The sequence below is a fragment of the Tyto alba genome, unplaced genomic scaffold (assembly GCF_018691265.1).
Source record: "Tyto alba isolate M040663 unplaced genomic scaffold, T.alba_DEE_v4.0 Super-Scaffold_5, whole genome shotgun sequence".
Lineage (NCBI taxonomy): Eukaryota > Metazoa > Chordata > Aves > Strigiformes > Tytonidae > Tyto > Tyto alba.
This window is the reverse complement of record NW_024881326.1, coordinates 2,906,184-2,926,398: the sequence shown is the minus strand read 5'-3', so window position 1 is coordinate 2,926,398 and position 20,215 is coordinate 2,906,184. Positions and strand designations below refer to the sequence as shown.

General features: G+C 39.6%; 1 protein-coding gene across 1 annotated transcript in view; it reads left to right on the top strand.

Annotated features, from left to right (window-relative positions):
• The first annotated feature begins 1,598 nt into the window (after positions 1–1,598).
• Positions 1,599–20,215, top strand: part of ABCB7 (ATP binding cassette subfamily B member 7) — a 42,220-nt gene continuing 23,603 nt past the window's right edge. The window contains exons 1-4 of the mRNA XM_042807185.1: positions 1,599–1,802; positions 9,380–9,457; positions 11,073–11,159; positions 17,623–17,742. Of these exons, the coding sequence (XP_042663119.1) occupies positions 1,635–1,802; positions 9,380–9,457; positions 11,073–11,159; positions 17,623–17,742 (453 nt within the window). The 5' untranslated portion in view covers positions 1,599–1,634. The remainder of the gene's footprint in view (positions 1,803–9,379; positions 9,458–11,072; positions 11,160–17,622; positions 17,743–20,215) is intronic.

Genomic DNA, 20,215 nt, shown 5'->3' with positions numbered 1-20,215 from the left:
CCACACGCAGGATATGCCGTGTAGCGTGTGTCCGGGGAGCTTGATAAGGTGGAAATACTGGACTCGTATCAACAGGCCGAGAGCCTGTGCTGCAGGTTGTGCCGATCTGATTCATGCACTTTATGTATGAAGGCTATCTCAGCAATGCATGAAGTGACATTGCAGAAACATTTTAAATTGCTTGAAAGGTTCTGCAGTGTCCGCCAGCCTGTCTGTCCAGGCTATCTCAGACTAAGAGTCACTATTACCACATTTTGCCTGGTCAAACTTCCATGTTGAAAAGGGCATACCAAAGGAAGTGGATGTATGGAAGCCATAAGCCTAGAATTTCTGTTTATCTTCCTGAATGATGCCACGGGGCGGCACTGTTCAGACCAAGCTCTGACAAATGCAATTATGATGAAGAATTAGATTAGTGACAGAGAAATGTCGCCTCTGTCGTTTAAATTGAGTCCCGGTCAGAAGCAAAGTTGCATATCAAAGCACAGCCTAGAGAAAGCCTGCCTCATTAAAAATCAGCTTTAAGCCAATTGTCCTCTTCCTTTCTGTCTGTCTGTCTGCCTTTCTGTCCCACAAATGAGCTTACAAGTCTCCCTCAAGGCAAAAGCATCAGTAGTCAAGGTCTGGCAGCTTTGAAGACATCTTTATGTGATTAAAAATGCCACACAGAGTTACAGCTTCCTCATGGCTCTGCATGCCAATCAGATGGGAGTATATAGGCCATTGTAAATGTAATCCATGGCATATCTCGATCTTCCTAAATTGGTGTTTAATTAGGAACCATACTCTTGCTGCGTTATTCTGCTCTCAAAGGAACTATGGCTGAGCTGTGAGCTGCGTTAGCCGAAGGAGTTTTCCGTGGTAGCTCACAGCTTAACCCCGGGAAGGGTGTGGAATACAGATTTCGGTTTGTGTGGAGACCTGCCATGTTTTGTGCCGTCTAGATTGCACCTTCCCCTCACGGCTCTGCGGGGCCTGTCTGGGTCCCCACCAAGGAACCCCCCGGGGCAGCTGCATTGGGGGGGGTGGGGGGTGGTGTCCCCAAAATCTTCCGAGAGGGATGCGTGCCAGCTCGGGCCCCTCGTCATGTCTGACAGGGACAGTGGTGTCTGACTGCGGGTGGAGAAAATGTGAGAGCGCTAGGCGGCAATTTGGAAGGAGCGCCCTACTGGAAAAGAGTTGGCAAAATACCGCCATATTAACAGGGCTGCTGGCACGAGTGATGGTTGCAGTTGCGTGGTTTGGGCTTGAGGACCCCCCCCCCCCCTATTTCAATAGCCCAGTTTCCCAAAAGGGGCGCCTTTATCTGGGCAGTCAGAACAGAAATCCTCGTGAGGAAGTGACGGCTTGGGAAGGGCTTGGCTCGGCAGGGAAGCGCCCGTCCCTCCTCAGGGCGCCATGGCGGGGCTGAGGGGCAGCCGCGGCGCGCTGCCGCCTCACCGCTGCCCACCGGCCAGACCACACGGTCCCGACGGCCGAGCGAGGTTTCCCCAGAGCGGCAGCGGCGACGGCAGCCAGCCCCAGGCACGGAGCCGCCATCCCCCGCCTCCTCCTCCCGCGCGGCTCCGCCTCGGCCGCTCCTCCCAGCGAGTCCGCCGGCGTCCCACAATCCTCGCTTGCCCGGCCCTCCCAAGATGGCGCTGCCGGGGGCTCCCCGCAGCTTGGCGGTAGCCGCTTCCCGCAAGCGGCGGCTCCTCGCCCTCGCCCTGCTGCGGCCTCCGGTGGCCGCCGCCGCCTGCGCCCACGGCTGGCTTGCGGGGAGCGGGCGGCAGCGGGCCCGCGCGGCCCCGCGGAGCGGCCAGGTGCGTGGGGGGGGGGCGCCGGCCCCCGCTGAGGGCGGGCAGCGGAGGGTGAGGAAGGGGCGCCGGGCCCCGCGGGCTCTGCGGGGACGGCTTGTTAACGCCTCGCCTTGCCCGGGGGGGCGGTGGGGGGGGGCCTTGGCAGTGGGTCTGGGGGGAGCGGAGCCCCTTGCAGTGGGGTTGTGTGCTGGGGGGAGCCCCTTGCAGTGGGGCTGTGGAGGGGACACACGCGTGGCATGGCGCTCTCTTCGTGGGGAGTGCTTTGGTCGTGGCTGATAAAGTCTCTGGTCAAGTTTGGGCCCAGACAAGTTTCAGGCTGAACCTCTCCCATCCGTTGCTGTCGTGTTCAGGTGACCCTTCTGTCTGTTGACGGTGCGTTCGAGCATTTGATCCTTTTTTTTTTTTTTTTTTGTGGACAAACATTAACAAGCAGTGTCTTAGAACGGATGCTAAACATTTGTACAGAGAATAACTTGTGCTGACAGCTAATTTTGCTGTTATGTAGGGAAAGGAAATTGGAATTGGAACTCTTTCTGTCAGCAGTGGAAGGCTATAACGTGTTCCAGTGAATGATTTTTTTGTTACAAGTGAAGAATTGAGTATGTCTCAAATTGACTAAGTCCAGCTTTCAATAATTCATGTGCGTTTTTCAAAGTGAGTGTAAGAAGTGTATCTCAAAGATTGAGTGGATGAGCTTCCTGTAAACTCTCAGATGGCTATTATTTGTTTGATATTTTTTCTTTTTTTTTTTTTTATTTCTCCCCCCCCCCCAACAGAGTACCACTGTTTATGCCTCGCTTTTCATTATCACCTGCCTTGATTAATTGCCTCTGATAGGCAGAATTCTGTCATGAACTACAGTCAAGTGCATATTCCTTAGTAATAAGATAAACAGGACTGAAGTAGTAAATTGAGAGTGGGGGGTTAGTTTTGAAACTTGGGAAGGATAAAGAGCTAAAAGTTGAAGTTGATGCAGACCAAATATTTTTCCCATGTATTTGGATGTGTTAAAATATATCTGGGTACTCAATATTGTCCAGTGTTCCTGGAAACTTATTTGAGATGTTAATGAATAAATGACAGTGTTGTCATGTATAGAAGTATTAATTATAATTCTGTTTTCCTTTTGAATGTTTTTATTTTCATGTGAGACATACCAGTCCTTGCTGATAAGTTTTAATTGCCATACGTTGCTAAATGTTGATTTGCACTAGGTTTTTCTGAACTAGAAAGTTAAGGCTATGTCTGCAGTATATATATGTATTCGTCTCTTTGGCCTTTTAGTTTCTAGGCACGTCTGTGTTAGTGGTCAATTATGCATTTCTTTTTTTACAGTCTGGTGTTTAATTTTTTCTTCACTTCTGCATCAAGCTCTATTTGGGTCAATATTAGAATTCATTAAATGCATAATCAAGGTCCTACATTTTGTTAAATAAAATCTTTGTGCCACACTAGGATAAATAGGCAGCACATTTTATGTGTGTTGTGTAAATTTATTTGATTATTATCCAGCAGAAGGCTCAGACTTAGTGTTCTGGAGTTTTTGATTGTAAAGCCCTTCAGAATTTTGGGACAAGTTGACATGTTTTTTTTTAACAATTAAATTTGCTGACAGAGGAAAATGCACTGTCCTGTGATTTCAGTTTCCCGTTTTGTTGTTTTTTTTCTCATGTTTCAGCTAGTTCAAGAAATACTGTCCCTGCACCAATAGAAGTAGCTGACAAAAGTTGGCTAGGCACTTCAGCAAGTTGGATTTCAGAGTGATTAGCTATTGATTTTTATAAATTAGGTAATTCGGCATGTAAAAAAATCTTCTGGGAGCAAGTATGTTCATTCTATTTTAGTTTAAGTTAATTATTTTGCTGTGTTTATACACTAATGAGGACTGTAAATATTGTTAATGGGCTTACTTGGAAAGCTTTTCTGTATATGAAAAAATTCAAGAAACTTACCTGGTTTTGCATTTAAAGTAACTTAAACTTGTTTGCTGTGGTCCTAAACTGTATGCTTCACAGTTATCTGGGAGCAAGGTTTACTGAAAGGAGTGTTTTTTAGCATGTGTTCTTGTGAAAGCCTCCAGGCTACTGTGTGATGACACGTCTCAGTGTATACACTTTTTTGTGTGAGAAAGCTCTTCTGTTACCTTTATTGCTATATTCTCAGTATCAAATATGGGTTAGATTTTGCACTAGCTTGTTGAATATAACAAAGGTCAGTAAAGGTGAAATAAATGCCAGTGATCCAGCCTCTTAATCTTGCGTGGGATGGGAGACTGGCAGGACCCAACCACTTGTGAAATCTAGATAGTTGGCTTTAATGGCATGTCTTCCCCAAAGTGCTCCTAAATAGTAAGGGCCTTCCTGGGAGGGGACACCTAATATGATGTGGGGACACCAGCAACAATGTGCTTCTCATTCCTGTAGTAAAATCACTTCTGCGAGTAAAATCAACTGCACAACCACAGTTCTGCTTTTATTGCTGTAAGTCCAGAAACAGCAGAGGTTTGTGACAGCGTAGCTGTGTGAGTCAAGAGTCGTGCCTTTTGCAGCTCAGACTGGTTCAGGATATAACCATAGCTTAACTCATGAGGAAAAAATGTGATTAAAGGAAGGAAAAAGCTCTGGTGAAATGTGACGATAAAAGAAAAGTTACTAACTACTGTTTTTTAAAAAGATGATTTCAGACACTTGCCTGTCATTCTTCTACTCTGCATCCATGCAGTACTTGATCCCCCTCTCCATAGTTTCCTGTCAGTTGTAAGTTTTTTTTTTAAACTCACAATCAGTTATAAGCTTAATTGTTTTGTAATACAATATATGTACTTTCTATAGCACTTAGTACAATGAGATTCAGATATAGTAGAATTGTTTGGGTGCTGTTGCATTACAGATGCACATCTTTCTTCCCTCATGCTTATTTTCAGTATCTCTGATTAAAGTCTTGCTTTTCTGAGTAATAAGACATGTAACGTTTGTATCCTGGAGAGGAAAATAGCTAAATTTATGGAGGGGAAAACCAGGTGTCATAAATACTGTGGAACTGTGATCAGACTTCATTGTCCAATATTGAGATCCGTTTGTATTTCCATAAATGTAGCTTCTTCAGTTCACCCCCCTGCAACTGGAATAGGCAGGGGTTTGTTGTGTCAAAACTCCTGTTTTAAATTTAGGATCTCTGCTGAGTAGTCATAGAGCGATTGGGCATGTTGGTTATGGCTTGCTTGGTAAACTTTGAAAAGGAACCAAAGACTGGTTTGTGGTTGTTTTTGTTTTTTTTTTCTAGGGAGCTTAGGGTTTTTTTTGTAGAACAGTTTGCCCTCATCCAAAATAAAAGCAATGGCAAATTCTATTTGACCTACAACTTAAATGGAAGGAAAATAGCATTTGACCAAAAAGGTCCAACAGCCTTTAACTAAAGGTATTATTTTACTAGCATAACTCTGTGTAAGTCAAGAAATATACTGAGGGGTTTCTTTCAGAGAGGACTTTGGCAGTTGTAGAAAGCAGGGCTTTGTAAATTATTGTGAGTGTAACGGTAAAAAATAGAAGAGGCTCTTTTTTTTTCCCCCTTGCATTATCTTGCCCTTTCAGCTGCCACATGACATGATAACAGCGTGTTCTTCTGCATAATTTAGTAATTTCCCTTGCTCTAGAAGTGGTTGTAAGAGAAGCTTCAGGTATTTCTGTTAAATTTATTTATATTTTGCATTTTTTTAACTGAAACCTGGTCTGTTCTGTAAAATTATACCGATGTTTGGTGTCCAGGTGTCATTTCACATGTCCATGTGCCTGGCTAAATTCCCTTCTCTAGACTTTGATGGTGTAGTTGAACAGCTCGATGCACGGAACTATTAATCAACAGTCTCCATTAGTCAACAGTCTTTACTGAGAGATATATGCTTTATAATGGAGTATTTGAAATTCTTTGAATTTTCAAAATCCCTTTATAGAGGAAGTATTGCTGCTGAGCAGATCAGCAATCCCATATGTCTGTCTATAAAACTGGACATCTAATAATACTGAAAATTGCTGCGAGGAAGGATATGTAATAAAGTAGAACAGATGGAAATATGGGAATTTGATCTGAAAGTCATTTGGGGAATATAGAGGGAGCACAGGGTAAGCAACAGGGTTTGCTGCTCTGCCGTTGAGACTTTTTACCAAAACAAGCCAAACGTGAGGGTATATTAGTAAGATGTTACAAGGGAAACTCCTTAAGGTATTTTTTTGTTAACCTTGGTTTCATTTGCTCTGGGTATATGTACAGAGCAGCTGCAGATTGTCCATTGTTAAACGTAACGCCAATTAAGTTTATATTCATATTGATGATAGTTTAGTCTATACTTATACCAGAATATTTTCACCTTTTCTCTCTCATCTTCCTCTTCTCCCTCTTTTCTTGCCTTGCAAACTCAGCAAAATTAAATGGGGCTTGAATACTGCACAGGTACTTGAATCCTATCTTCAGTTAATCTTTTCTATTACAATTAGTTTAAAATAGCCATCCCTATTAGGTTAGTACAGTACATCTGGAACAGTATGTAACATACTCCAGAGAGAAGCTTCTAAGTGTGGATTTGACCTTGTGCAAATGTGTTTAATCCCTGTTGTTTGTTTGCATTAGTAGTATTTAAACTACCACCAACAGTCATGACACTTTAGCAATATGACTTTCATGTGCAATCAGTACTAGACATCTGTTTCATCCTTTAGAGTATATAGAACCATATCCAAAAATACATTAAAAGAACATGCAGAGTCAGGCGTTCAGAAGTTAGGAAATGCCAGAACTAAAGTTCCCTGCATAATTTCTTAAATTCAGAAATAAGCAGGACTTGCCCCTGCTCCTTTAAAGCAATAACCTCTTACTTTTTTGCGTTACAATAAAGTTCAAGTATACCTCTCCTTTGTAATCCTAAATCTATTGGGAAGGCGTTGTAGCGAGGGAAAGTGGAGTCCCACGTCTGCCTGCAGGATGTGCAGAATGACAGGGTAAGCTTCAGTCCCATTCATTTGGGCAGTTTTGCTAATAATACCGTGATGGCCAGAGGACTTACTGGTAAAGTAAATTGTTCACCTTGTTTAATTCTTTATTTCTTTGCTGAGACTTGTTTTTTAGCAGGAGCTTGGGAGAGGATTCAAACCTCCAGTCTTCCAGGCTCAAGACTGAAAATAAGAACAAGCTTTCCTGTGCACCTTGTGCAAAATCTTTTCATCCTTTTGCTGTAGTCATCTCTTAACCCCGTGACAGTTTGTAGCTTCAGTCAAGTAAGTAGGCTATCTGATGCAGTAATTTGAGACTCGATCTGTTGGTGTTTCAGTAGTTGTTTCTGTGATGTTGTTTGTCTCATGCATCAGTCAGAAGAGAACTTTGCAAACTTTGGGGTCAAATGACATGAACTATTAGTGAAATATTTTTATGGTGTCCTATGAGTAACTCTAGAACAGTAATTAACTTCTTTCTAATAGCTGTTGGAGCATCAGTTATGTACTCCCATGTACCAGAAATATGCAACAACAAAAACGCATTCAGAATTAAATACCCGAGTTTTAATTCTTAGAGTACTCAGGTTTTGTGTTGTATTTTTTTTTTTCTTTTCTTGGAAGGCCAAGCAGGAAAGAATGGTATATCTCTGGAGAGGTTCCAGCTGTGTTCAGAGAAGCCAAAGCATAGTTGTAAGCAGTGGTTCATCAGTCCTTCTCTTTGGCATGGGTTGATAACAGTCTTTTATGAGCATCGTGTGTTTAAAGAAGTGTAAATGCTGACGTACAGATGCTGAGGGTTTCGATATACTGATATACTGACTGCACTCTAGGCTGCAGGAGACAGGAACTCGCTCTCACTGGTGTGAATGTAGGACTTGTTGGTATTAAGCCTCTCACCCTGGCTTGTGTCTCCACTATAAATTCTAAATCGTCATAGTTTAATCCATACTCCCAAACGGCCTCTGACTGGCGAAGCAGGTGAAGTTGTATTGGTGTAACTGCTGAATTAGGGAGCGCTGTTGCCTTTTGTATTGGTTGTACAACTTGATTTGCTGTTGGATTCTAGGTGCTTCCCAGATGCCGCAATAGTGGCTACTGCTAGGAGTTGCTTATCCTCCTCTTGCACGTTGATGGGAACTTATATCCAAAATAACCACGCCTTTGTAATTATTACATTAATTTGCAGGAACTTGGGATGTGCTGAGGCATCCTGAAGTCCTCTTTTTTCCATTATATTTTCTGTTTATGAAACTGTCACTGTTCCTATGGAGAGCATATTAGTTTAGATGGAATCCTCTGTGCTGACATAAAACCGTTAAGCAATGAGTGAATCTACAATGAAATGCTTTATAAATGCAGCTCCTTCGCTTAACCCAGGTCTTGGAAGAATCAGGGCAGTTCACCCAGGCCAGTTAGCTCCACTAAGTGCAAACTGTATAATTGTAATGTTTCCTCTTTCTCTGTACATGTTGTCACATAATGGAAATGTCTGAAATAAGCAGGTCCCATGTGCTGACATGTGGGGGAATGATTTTAATTTTCTTTAAAATTAATGTCTAAATTATAACTTATGGTGTGTGTTTTAGGACAAGAGCAAAGGAATGTTTAGAGCAAGGTATAAAATATATGATGGTGCTGCTGTTTGTTGAGGTTAAAAATACTCTTTTTTTATGATCAAGTTCTTTTTTTTTCCTTTTGACATGTGTCCTTCGCCTTGGGCTGATGAGCAGTTCTTCTGCTATTTTGCTCTGTGGTAGTGGTTTTTATATAGTGTGAGGCGTATGGTTAATATTGCAACAGAGCAGTAAAAGATTTAATATTGAATGTGTCAAAGATGATGTGGCACCGTCATTGCTAACCAAAAGAGAGGTCCCTGTTTTGCCCCAGGGGAAGCACCGCCACCTAGTCCCTTCTAAGGAAAACAAATGGTCCTTTGAAACTCTTCTGGAAAATTAATTGCTTTCAGTGTAACATGTGAAGCATGCTACAGTTGGCACCTAACATGTATCTATTAAAGATGCATTGATGGATATGTGAATATTGGGTATCTTGTGTCCTGCCTATCTAAAACTTGTAGTCAGCCGTGCTCTAATTTCTGATAGTCCCAGTGCTTCCCAGTCAGGAGCCGTAGCTTTGATTAGCCTTGTGGTCTATGCAACAAGCATGGCATGAGCAGAGCTAAGAGGAATTGGAAATGGCAGGATCTATAAGCATAAGAATAGCAATTCATAATGAAAAACAGAACAAAAGAATATTTGGAAGAAGTCAGAAAACAACCTGGGAGAAAATTAAAATGAGAGGAAAGGGAAAACTTTGGGCTTTCATGGTACAAAAGAAACAAAGTCTGATGGGAGTGGGGGTTCAGGGAAGGGAAACCTTCATTGTCACTTAAATTAGATTCAACCATTAAAAACGCTATTTTACAGCTGCTCCCCACCAGTTTTCTTTTTCTGTGGTCAGTTGTTAAAAATCAAAGCCATCTGCCTTGTTTTCATGTTTTGGATGTTTACATAAACTAGATGAATATTCTCTGAATGTGAAGTGCATGTTCTGCATGACTCCATTTTCATTTTTTTCCCCTTTTCTATTCTGTAGGTTCTACCAATCTGCAGACAAAGATCATGGCACAGTCTGGGGGGAGATTATTCAAGGCCATTATTAGAGGCTTCGGAGGTAGGTATAAATTGTTTTTCTTCCTACTTTCAGGTTAGAGGAAACTTAAGCCCTTGGAACATCCTTCAGTTTAGTCTTTTTTTTTTTATTTTCACTATTTGCAGTTTTGAAGTGTAGCAAGTTAAATGGCACATTATGTTTCTGCCTCTAGAAAAGGCGATAACTTTGCTTAGAAGCTTCAGACTGCACTCTCCTGAAGAAGTCTTTTTGAATCTCTAGAAACGAATGATAACACAGTAACTTATGAAGAAGAGTTCTTAAAAATGCAAGTTTTGAGTTGATACTTAGATTCATGTTGTCAGGCATAGAAAATAGCAATGCATAGAAAGCTGTGAGTTTTTCTTGAGTATGTAGGGCTTTATTACTTCAAAATCCTGCTTAGATTGTGGAATATCAAGAAATCGTGGAAATTTATTCTCATCATTGAGTGCCAGGATGTAAGGCTCTTATTGCTATGAGGTCTGTTTGCTTTAATGTGAACATGAGGAATATGCAATTTTTACTGTTCATGGAATACTTATGACACATTTCCAAGTATCACACTTGGCTTGAATGAAGCTAGGAAATGTATTTGTCTTGTTTTTCATTTTTTTTTTATAAAAAAATAAACACTCATAGAACTGATTTAAGCAGCTAAACTCTTTTGAGGGTCATTGGGACTTCAAAGCATAAAATCTTAGATTGTATTTTATAATGTTTTTCTTTAAAATATGAAAAGTTCAATTTTGATTTGGGAAATCCAGATGTCTGCTATCAAAGCATATACATAAAATGATATTCTTAAAGAGCTTTAACATGAATATGGAAAATGTCAACATGTAGCCAGTATTTTAAACAAAATGCAGATTCTTTTTGAAAAGCTTTAACGTGTTCATTGTGTGTGGCAGGCACTTTGAAATTGAACTTGGAGAAATTCCTAGTGGTAGTGAGTTGTTATTTTTTAGTACATGTACAGGCATTAATAAAATCAGAAATTTTCTCCGTATTTATGTAGCAGGGAATCCTGACCACATGCTAAGAGAAGTGAGCATTTGTTTTTAAAAAGCAGGCTCTTTTGCTAACTGCACCTGCACATGCTGTACGAGGATTGCAGCAGGGGCTCTGGACCTGCTTAGCTCATACCAGTTGTATGGCACCAGTAGGCTGTTCTCATCTTGACAGGAAAGAGAAGTGTGAAGTAGATTTATCTATTTTGCCCCCAATTACTCTTTATGTACATGGAAAGAGTATTATTGCTTAAGTGTGTTTCACTTGATATTTTAATGTGCCTGAGTATGGTTACCCTCCAAAACTTCAATTTCTTTGCAGTGTTCTTTAGGCCACTTTTCAGTTCTTAGATGTCCTTTTAACTGAAATATTTAAGGCTCTGTTATCTCTACCTTCTGGCTGCTTGGAACATGCTATTTACTATACTGCTAGCTTTATAGTCCCTTTCTCTACTAATGTTTCCTTAAGCCAGGCAAGGGTTTTAGAGAGTGGTAATATCTTTTATTAAAGCAAGCTGATACAGTTGGAGGATGAGGGAGGGAAAATAGACCAGTAGTTCTTATTTCTGTTGGCTTTTACATGCACGTTTCCTGACGTTCTTGCAAATTGACTTTTCATTTTCACACAGATCCTCCCGAGGTGGCGACTAATAGAGAAGAGAATGTGTTGGCATGGTCATGCAGGTGGAGGGCTTCACACAGATCCAAAAGAAGGGGTAAAAAATTGCTTAATTAATATTCCTTTTTAAATAAAAAATGTGTTTGGCTTCCACACACAACCCCACCCCCCCTCCCCCCCCAAAAAAAAACCAAAACAAAACCAAACCACCTAAAGACCCCAAGCAACAATCTGTGAAAAATGTGAAAAATTGCACTGGTAGATACGTGAATACTGTAGTGGAGTAGATACTGGGTAATTGTTGATGTAAGCTTACTAGCTCTTATATCACCAAATGTTTGTAATAACTGTGGTGAAGTGCTTCAATTGTTCTGTTAAAAATACAATCTTAGGGTCACGTGCTCCTTTGAAATTGGCCCGTGTTATGCTACATTATTTTCATGGAAAGTATGTTCTATTATAATTTATTGTGGTTTGTTTTTCTTGCTTCTAAGTGATACTTCCCTGTGACTTGACATTCAGGATAGTAGAAATCAGCTTGTAGATACCAGTTAGTGCGTCAGTTGGTAAAATTGCACTTGAAGCATTGGGGGAAAGAAGTAATTAAACTGCAGGTATTTTTACTTGGATTTAATGTTAATGCATCCGATATGTTTTGACTGTATTTATATTCAGGAAGCACATGTTAAAATAATGATGATAGGTATGTAAGAAGCAGCAGTATCTTTTATTAGACTAAATGATTACAGTTAGAAAACGAGGCAGGCTTTTAGTTGAAACAACACAATATAAACTTTGCATGATTAAAATTGCAAAATCAAAGCTCTGGAGTTTATATATGTTATGTTTCATTTTCTCACTTCCTGCGCAAACTTACTTCTGATGCTTTGTGTATTTGCAGAATGATTCTGTGTGATGATTATAACTTGTTCAAGCTTGGGTGGGACCTTCCTAAAACTGGTGAAGACCATGTTGATGACAAACTGAAATTTCAGGGCAGGGTTCAGGTCTTTCAGGGCTGGTTTGCTCATGCTTAACTGTTTGGACAATGTCTTTCCTTACAGCTTCTTTTGTAAAGAAACTTAAGAGTTAAACCTAGGATTTCCTCTTAAATTTTGATTTGTGAATTGTCCCTTCGTTGAATCCAAATCTGTTTGCGCTACAGGCAGAAGTCAGAAGAGATGCTACCAAAATCTATGCTTTGGTTGTAAGAGGGAGTTTCATAACCTAAAGTTATAGCCAGCTTGTTCTAACAAACATCTGTGACCTTTTCTGCATAAGGCACAGGTGGAAACAGAATAATGAGACATCTTCAGTCAGTAGTACTAGTGTCTCTGCATGTAACATTAATTTTAGACTAAGACCCTCATTGCAACAGGTATAAGCTCTTTCAAATATTTCCTAGGCAAAACAGACTTTAAAGATAGCAGGCTGTCCTTCTCCGTGTTTACTCTAATTATGTTATGGAATATAATTATTATGGATTGTATTTCTCCTGTAAATAGGAGGAGGATATTATTCCCTGTGTTGTCACTTGGGTGATTGTGCATCTGCTGGGCTTAATTATTTGTTCTTGGGGATTTTTTCCTACCAAAATTTCTGTTCATCTGGGTATGTTGATCAGCTGAATGTTTCCTATTTGCTGTCATAACTTAATTTTTCACAACTCCAGGGAAAAGATTTTTTTGTATACATACATGTTGTGGTTTGAGCCCAGAGGGCAACTGAGCACCATGCAGCTGTTTGCTCACCCTTTCCCCCCCAGCGCTGGGAAGGAGAAAATGAAGCCAAAGGCTCGGGAATGGAGATAGGACAGGGATAGGACAGGTATTACATGTTTAATCATGTATTTTCTTTGGAGTTACTACTTTTCAAAGGTCTACGGTTTGACATCATTCAAAAATTTAAATTTCAGGGTTTTCTCTGGTCAGAAAGGGAATGGAAGTTTCTGTTGACCAAAACACTAGTAATGTTAAGGAATGGTGGATGTTCCTTAACATTAAAACTCACTAGGGATATGTTAGCCAGAAATTTTGATGCCAGCTGATACTTTTTCAGTCTGGTGGGCATTGTAAATATTTCAGTGGCATTCTCTGTTCACCCATTACTTGCAGCTATTCCTGTATAAGCCAATCTCCTGACTTTTTTATTCCAATAAATGGAGCTATAATGTAGTTAATATAGGACATTGTTAGTTAAGGTGGCTAACTAAACAAATATCAACTGTTAAGGACTAGTGCAGAAGAGATGAAATGCCCGAAGAGTGGAAAAAACAGAGTAACACTGGGTATAAAAGCCAAGATGTTACCATCAAAAATGAGGGGAAGAAAATCTGATGTTACAAGGGGAGTTCTCGCACTTGTATACATGCACTTGTGTTCAATGCGTAAAAGTATTGGCACCCAATTACCTCAGGAGAATTTTTTTCCCCTAGGATTATGCTTTTAGGAAAACTGCAGGTGATACGTGTCAGCTATATTACACCTTTCTTCCAAAACTTTTTAACAAACCAGCGTGTGTTCACTCTGGAAACTGGCTTGGGGGCTGATGCTTTAAATCGCTGCTTTTATAGCAGCTTCAGGGGATACAGAACTGAATACCAAGGATAAACACAGATTATGAAGGGCACATTACCTTCATCTCACAAGTAACTAGGAGAGAAGCTTACACAGCTGTTTTGTTTACAAAATAATTTTTACTTGCAGCAGTGGCTGATGTGCTGAATATTGAAACTGAGAACAGTATTGTTCTTTACCACCTTTGGGTTCTTTTTGTGTGTTAGTCTTTTGTACACAGAATAGACAGGAATAAAAACCAGTGCCTGACTTGTTGCTAAGCAGACATTTATTACTTTCTTATGGAAAGACTGATAGTCACAATGGAGCCCTGTTAATGAGCCTTCCCCTACCACCATTTCACTCGGTTGCTATTTAGTTTGCTAGTCATTGCTTGCCTTCTGTGGTAGGGTGGATAGTATGAAGCCAGAAGGCTAAGTACTTTTTCCCCAAAGCTTGGAAAGAAAATTCAGGCCTTAGTTGACATTTATTTAAGCTGATATGACAACTGGAAAAAGAATCCTACTTCCTTCCTCACCTTGTTTTTTTGTTACGTAAGTCACTGTATGGTCAGATAGCGAGCTAGTATGAAGTGATCTAGCTGAAAAATAATGTGTCCAAGTGGTGGAAACATGCCCTCGCTGCCCAAACAACTACTGCTGCTTCACTCATAGCAAGCTGCGTATGGACTGAAGCAATCTAAATACCTCCTGCTATTAAAAAGAAGTAAGTTCTCAGCCTTGCTTTTTCTCCTGCTGCTGAATTTGTAGGCTGATGTGACTCTTTACTGAGATGAAACCCTGCAACAAACACTAAAGAGTTTTCTGCCAGTTTCATGAACTGAATCAGTTCAACAAGATGTTTCATGAGCTCTAGAGGTGGTGTGAGAAATGGGCTGGGACTGCACAATTAAGTGTTGCAAAGAGGAAAAAGCAGGAGAGGAAGCAAGCTGTTAGTGGTTTGGAGAGTAACCTCGTGCAGACGTAAGAGAGCTTGTGCAAGTACAAGAGGGTGATACTGTTTTGAGTGTACGTACACAGGGAGCCTGAACTGGTTGGTCTTTTCTTCATCAGCAGTGACAGCTTAACTGCAGGTCGAACTGTCATTGTCTTCCATCATGCTTCTGATAGCTCATCATCTTGGCATAGATTTTATCCATAAAGTCACAGGGTCAGCACAATGACTGCATTGCTGCACTCAGTAATCTTGGAGACCGTGAAGAGGAAGGATGACTTTTTTTCCCTTCTTTAGGTATATTAAAAGGTCCAGAACCTGGATGGGATGGGTGGGGGGGACAGGAGGATGGTCCATGCTCATTCCTTTACAAGTAGTCTTCAGTATTTGGTAGCGTGTTTTAAAAACATGTTTCATGGAGAAAGAAGAAAAGGCTTTTCTTCTTTGCTCCCCGCTATGTTAGATTTATAATACTTTTCTTTTAATACTATCCATTTTTGTAGAAATAGGCCTTGGAAGAAAATACAAAACATTACTGCCACTTAAAAGGAGCTAAAATAAATGCATCTCTTAACCTTTCTATATACCACAGAGAATCAAAAAAGGGCCTGAGTCCATTAAACAGATTGCTCATTTTAATTCTTAATGTTGCCACTTGAATACTTAAACTATTTTCAACTCGTGTTTCTATACAACGGTAACATTTATTTCATGGTAAACTTTGATGTAATATGTGTTCATTTTGCATCTCCTTTGATATTTCTTCTTGTTCCTTTGCAAGGCCTTTGGCAAATGTCTGGCTGCCTTCTCACTTTTTTTCTGAACGAATTTACTTCTGTCACTGTTCAGAGCCATGAAGAAACGTAAATAGATTCCTTTTTTGCAGCCAGTGTGTATTTTGTTCTTTTTAATAGCTTTTCTGTGCAAAGTCTGACTAGCCAATAGCAACGTATAATTAGAACTGTTCTGGTTGCACTAGTATCTTTTGTGTTAATGTGATACCTTTTTTTTTTTTTTTAACTTCCTTTTAACCTGTAAGTGGTGATCAAAGATATATTCCAAATGTTTGAACTGCTATTTATGCATATCCTTGGCTCAAATTGAAAGATTCGTGTATATGCTGCAGCAGATACCTCCATCTCCTGATTGGGTAGGACACAACAGAAACAGTTTTGCATTCTCTCTTCACTTACAAATCTTCCATATATTAATTTTTTAAAAGTTGTTAGAAATGTGCTTATACTGTGTAGTGCTACAGTACATTTGCAGTTGTTGACAAAATGCAGTATCTCTTACCCTTTGGTTTTCTTTGAAGCTGTGACTAGAAACACTGAGATGAATTTTCCAGTGCTTTTAAAAGCTTACATTTACTGGATTGGCTTCCCTGGTTGCCTCAGCAATTTTACCTTTTAACAGAACTCTCCTTTCTTGCTCGTTCACACTGGACCTTAACAGAGAATTTCTACTGTGATTTGCTTTATCCTCAAAGTCGAGGAGGGAGCATTTAAAGTGCACAATCTAGTGGGGGAAACATTACAATATGTTGTAAAACGCCCCCTTTTGATTGACTTACTGTGAAGAAAAGTCATCTTTAAAAGGTTTGGACTGACTTTTTGTTTCCTCCCCTCTTCAGTATTGCCTGAATGGAGAGATTAGCTGCTACTGGCTGCCCTCCCTTCAGCTATAGATAACCTTCCTGTCTTTCAAGTTAACCCCAGGGTAGCCAACACAGATAAACAAGTTGTTGATACTTGTGCTGTATTTTACTGCATGCACTGTTATTCTTGATTGGGTAGCATGGTTTAGGCTTCAGATAATATATTTAGCTTGGGAGTTTAGTGGAATATGTCTCAAGTTGGACACAGACATCTACCCATCTGTAAAATAACCTGTATTTCTGTAAAAATACAACCAAAACCGCCACCACCAAGAATAAATCCTAAACAAATCCCCCCAAAATTCCATACCAAAAAACCTGATATTTCTCAGGAAGACGTTAACTGAATTGTGGTCTTGTTTAGAGCAAAGTCTGGGGTTTGGAGAGAGCCTATTTGAAGAACTCATTAAAAATTGACATAATTAGTTAAGCTAATGTGTGACCACGTACATCTTCTGCCGTATGAAGCGTGATTACCCAACCTCAGGGGCCATTCTAGTAAATGAAGTGATGACACTGAAAGCTGCATTAAAGCCACTAGAAGTTTTCTTGCTGGTAGTGATAGCTTCATTGGGCAACAATTGAAGGACTACCCTTTGCATTCCTGGAAACATGCCCTGAAAGACATGGGCAGAATAAGAGTATTTCTCACTTTTCCGCAAAGGTTATAAGATGACCAAAGAACTATGACAGTGATTGTTAGAAATGCTTAAATTTGTATTAATGTAACCAAATAATCCAAGCTGAAATTTATATTCGGTTCAATTTATATATCAGTGTAAGTGTTCAGTTTTGGAGATTTGGGTTGCTCTAATGCCAGTGATTTTTTTTTTTTAGATACTGTATTCTATTGTGACTCACTGAATATTCTCCAAACTTTTGTTTATTGTAGACTTTCCAGGCTTCCTTCTTGTCTTAGTTTTCTGTTACCTCATGAATTTATTTTTTTTTTAAGTTTTTGCATTTTTGCTCCTATTATTTACATGCTATGTTAAAACAGCTTCCGAAGAAGAAATACCAAGCCCTTGCATTTTGCCCAGAAATCTTGAGAAGATAAAAAAGAAGCATTGGTTTATTTGTTCTGTGAAGTATTTAAAATATGGTGAATTGTGACTTTCTCTGTATTCTGCTTATAGCTAGCTCTACTTGCACTCTTGAGGACGTGTGAATTAAGAACAATTCATCTGTTTCAACAACATATCATGGATATAAATCTCAAAGTTTACAACTTGAAATTTTAATATGCAGTCCTAGTCTCAAACATTGTAAAGTGTTGCCTATCAAATAAAATACAGAAGTGATTCAAAGGTATAAAATTCACTCTTATTTATGCTGTTATTTTGCTTCCTGGGGTCTCTTTATAATGTAATGCCTTTGTTTGTTCTTTCCAATAGCTGAAAGAGATAGATGCCAAAAAGATTATCAGAGCAATGTTGTCTTATGTGTGGCCCAAAGACAGACCAGACCTGCGAGCCAGAGTAGCCATATCTCTTGGGTTTTTAGCAAGTGCAAAGGTAAGAACCGTTACTTCATTGTACTGTGATAGTTATTAGTCACCTGGAGTTTGTACAGGAATAATTTTCTTTTTTTATTATTTAAGGACTTTTACAATCTTAAAATGTCTGTTTCCTGTATGAGGAGCATACGCTATTAGAAATAATAGCTTGGATTTTTTTAATGGGGTGTGTATGCATGTGATATGCATGTGTGTAGTTAGGTAGATGATGATGGTGACTGGAATTTTTATTTCCATTGCTTGCATTAGTTTAGTCCAGGATCTTCCATCGCTGATTCATCATTTACATCATAAGTTAGGGGAAATGTGATTTATAAGTTGCTTACAGATCCTCTCTTCTTGTGTGGTACTCTCTATCAAACAGGATTTCTTCAAGGCTCTACGCCTGGTGATATCTACTCAGAGCTCTTGCTGTGCTATGGAAAAGGGGATTTGAGCTCTAGTCTTTTCTTGGTATTTCTCTGGGAGATAACAGTGGAATTTCTATTGTTTCAGGGACTCCTCTGGTGTCCTAATGTGAAAGAAGCTGTATGACTTTTTTTTTGTATTGAACCATGCTTTCATTCAAATGATTTTTCTTGTCTTTTGATTCTGAAATGGAGGGTTGCTCATATCTTTTCTTTGTTGTATGAAATGATGTCTCCTACTGTTGCCTGCAACAAAATTATTAATTCTTAGAAAGAAATAGGCATGCAAAGGCTTTCTGCAGATTAATGGAGGATGTAATTCAAATTCTGTTCAAACCTTATAGAAATAGTTCAGAAGAGCACATGTCAACTTTGTGCAAAAAATCTTTCACTTTTGAAAAAAAATAAATATTTGGTTGCAAAATATCAGGAGTAAATTTTATTGAGACATACGGCTCAACTGGGCTGCTTCTAAGTATGGCAATTTTTACCAAACATAAAGCTAATATTAGTATCTTGCTGGGATAAGCTAAAGTAGGTAGTACTTAGCAATGAGTTTTAGCACTTAAGCTAGTTGCACTAGCAACTTAGCATTCAGCAACATTGCCATGTTACGAAAAGAGAGAAGAAACAAATTTCAGCTATGTAGGTGTTAAAAGAGTATATGGAAGAGGAATGTGCTCATTAATTTGGGCTGAAGAGGAAAGGCCAATCTTCTGGTCTACAGCTCTTTCTTGTGAGCAATCTGTCAGGTGCTAGCTGGTACTGTCTACAGTAGATATTTTGGTTTGTGCTGCTGTTCAGGATGTTGCTGATAATGCAGGTGATGACATGCAGAATATGTCATGTCTGTACAAGTAAACTTCCACCCTTTTTTGTATGCCTGTGCGAAATGCACAGCAATGCTTTCGATTACACTTGGAAACGTATCTGCTCAGAATGCAGATACTAGGAGTGTTTTCCTTTGTACACTGTGCAGTTGTCCTTGTAATAGTATTTAACTGATTATATGTTTGGTTTGTTGAGGTTTTGTGATGTATATTTAAGGATACCCCATTTACCAGGTGGATGCGAAAATTCTTTTAGCTCACTTTCTCTTAAAGCCTCTTATTAGTAATGTTAATAAATTGAAGACAATTTTGAAATAAGTTTGAAGTATTCTTTTCTTTTTCTCTTCTGCTCTTCCCCCCACTTTTCTGATTTGTATGATTATATAAATATGATGGAGGATGTGAATCCAGAATTTAATCCTGCATGTGGCAGCATTGTACCTTGCTTTTAGGAAATCTATTAATGTTTCAAGCAGCTTTCTGGGGCATAATGAAAACAAAATTGATGGCCAGGATCTCTGACTCTTGCAAATGGCTCTGTATTTGGTATAATAGAGAGCTATTACATTTCTCCTGGCAGAGAGGTATGTTTCCCTCTGTCAGAAAATGAGACATTTTGGGGAAGTAACTGGATGTTTGGATCTCTCTTAAGTGTTCTCTTAAATTTACTACTTCACATTCTGTACAAGGCAGCCTGGAAGCCCTGATGTCCAGAGCAGATTCCCAGAAGCAGAGCAGAAAACCTTTTGAGCTTTGCCCAGGTCTTATGAGATGCCTCTTAAAGCAGAAGTGTTTTGTGAGAATGTTTGTTTTGACAAACAAGGATTTCATTGGGAAAACACACAGCAAGCTCTCTACAGAATATATATTATAACTGGCTGGGGTGAAAAATTTCACGGATGTCTTCTAGCTATCCTTTGCTAATGTTCTTTGGTTTGTTCTGTTTCCGTTCTAACAAAGCTGTGTTAGAACTCAAATATTTTCAAACAACTGCACTTTAATAAGTTACTCTTCATTACCTGAGCTATGCCCACTCTTCCTTTGTGGGGTAAATTTTCTTAGATTGTGTCATACTTTACACATGTTAAGTATGCATGTAATTATTGTGGCGTAACTGATACGCAGTAGTTTGTCACAGAGCTGTAGTACGTCTGTCATATCTTTGAGTCCAGAACATCTTCTTTTCTTCCAGAGCAAACTAAAGGTCACTTTGTCCTAGAGAAAATTAAATACA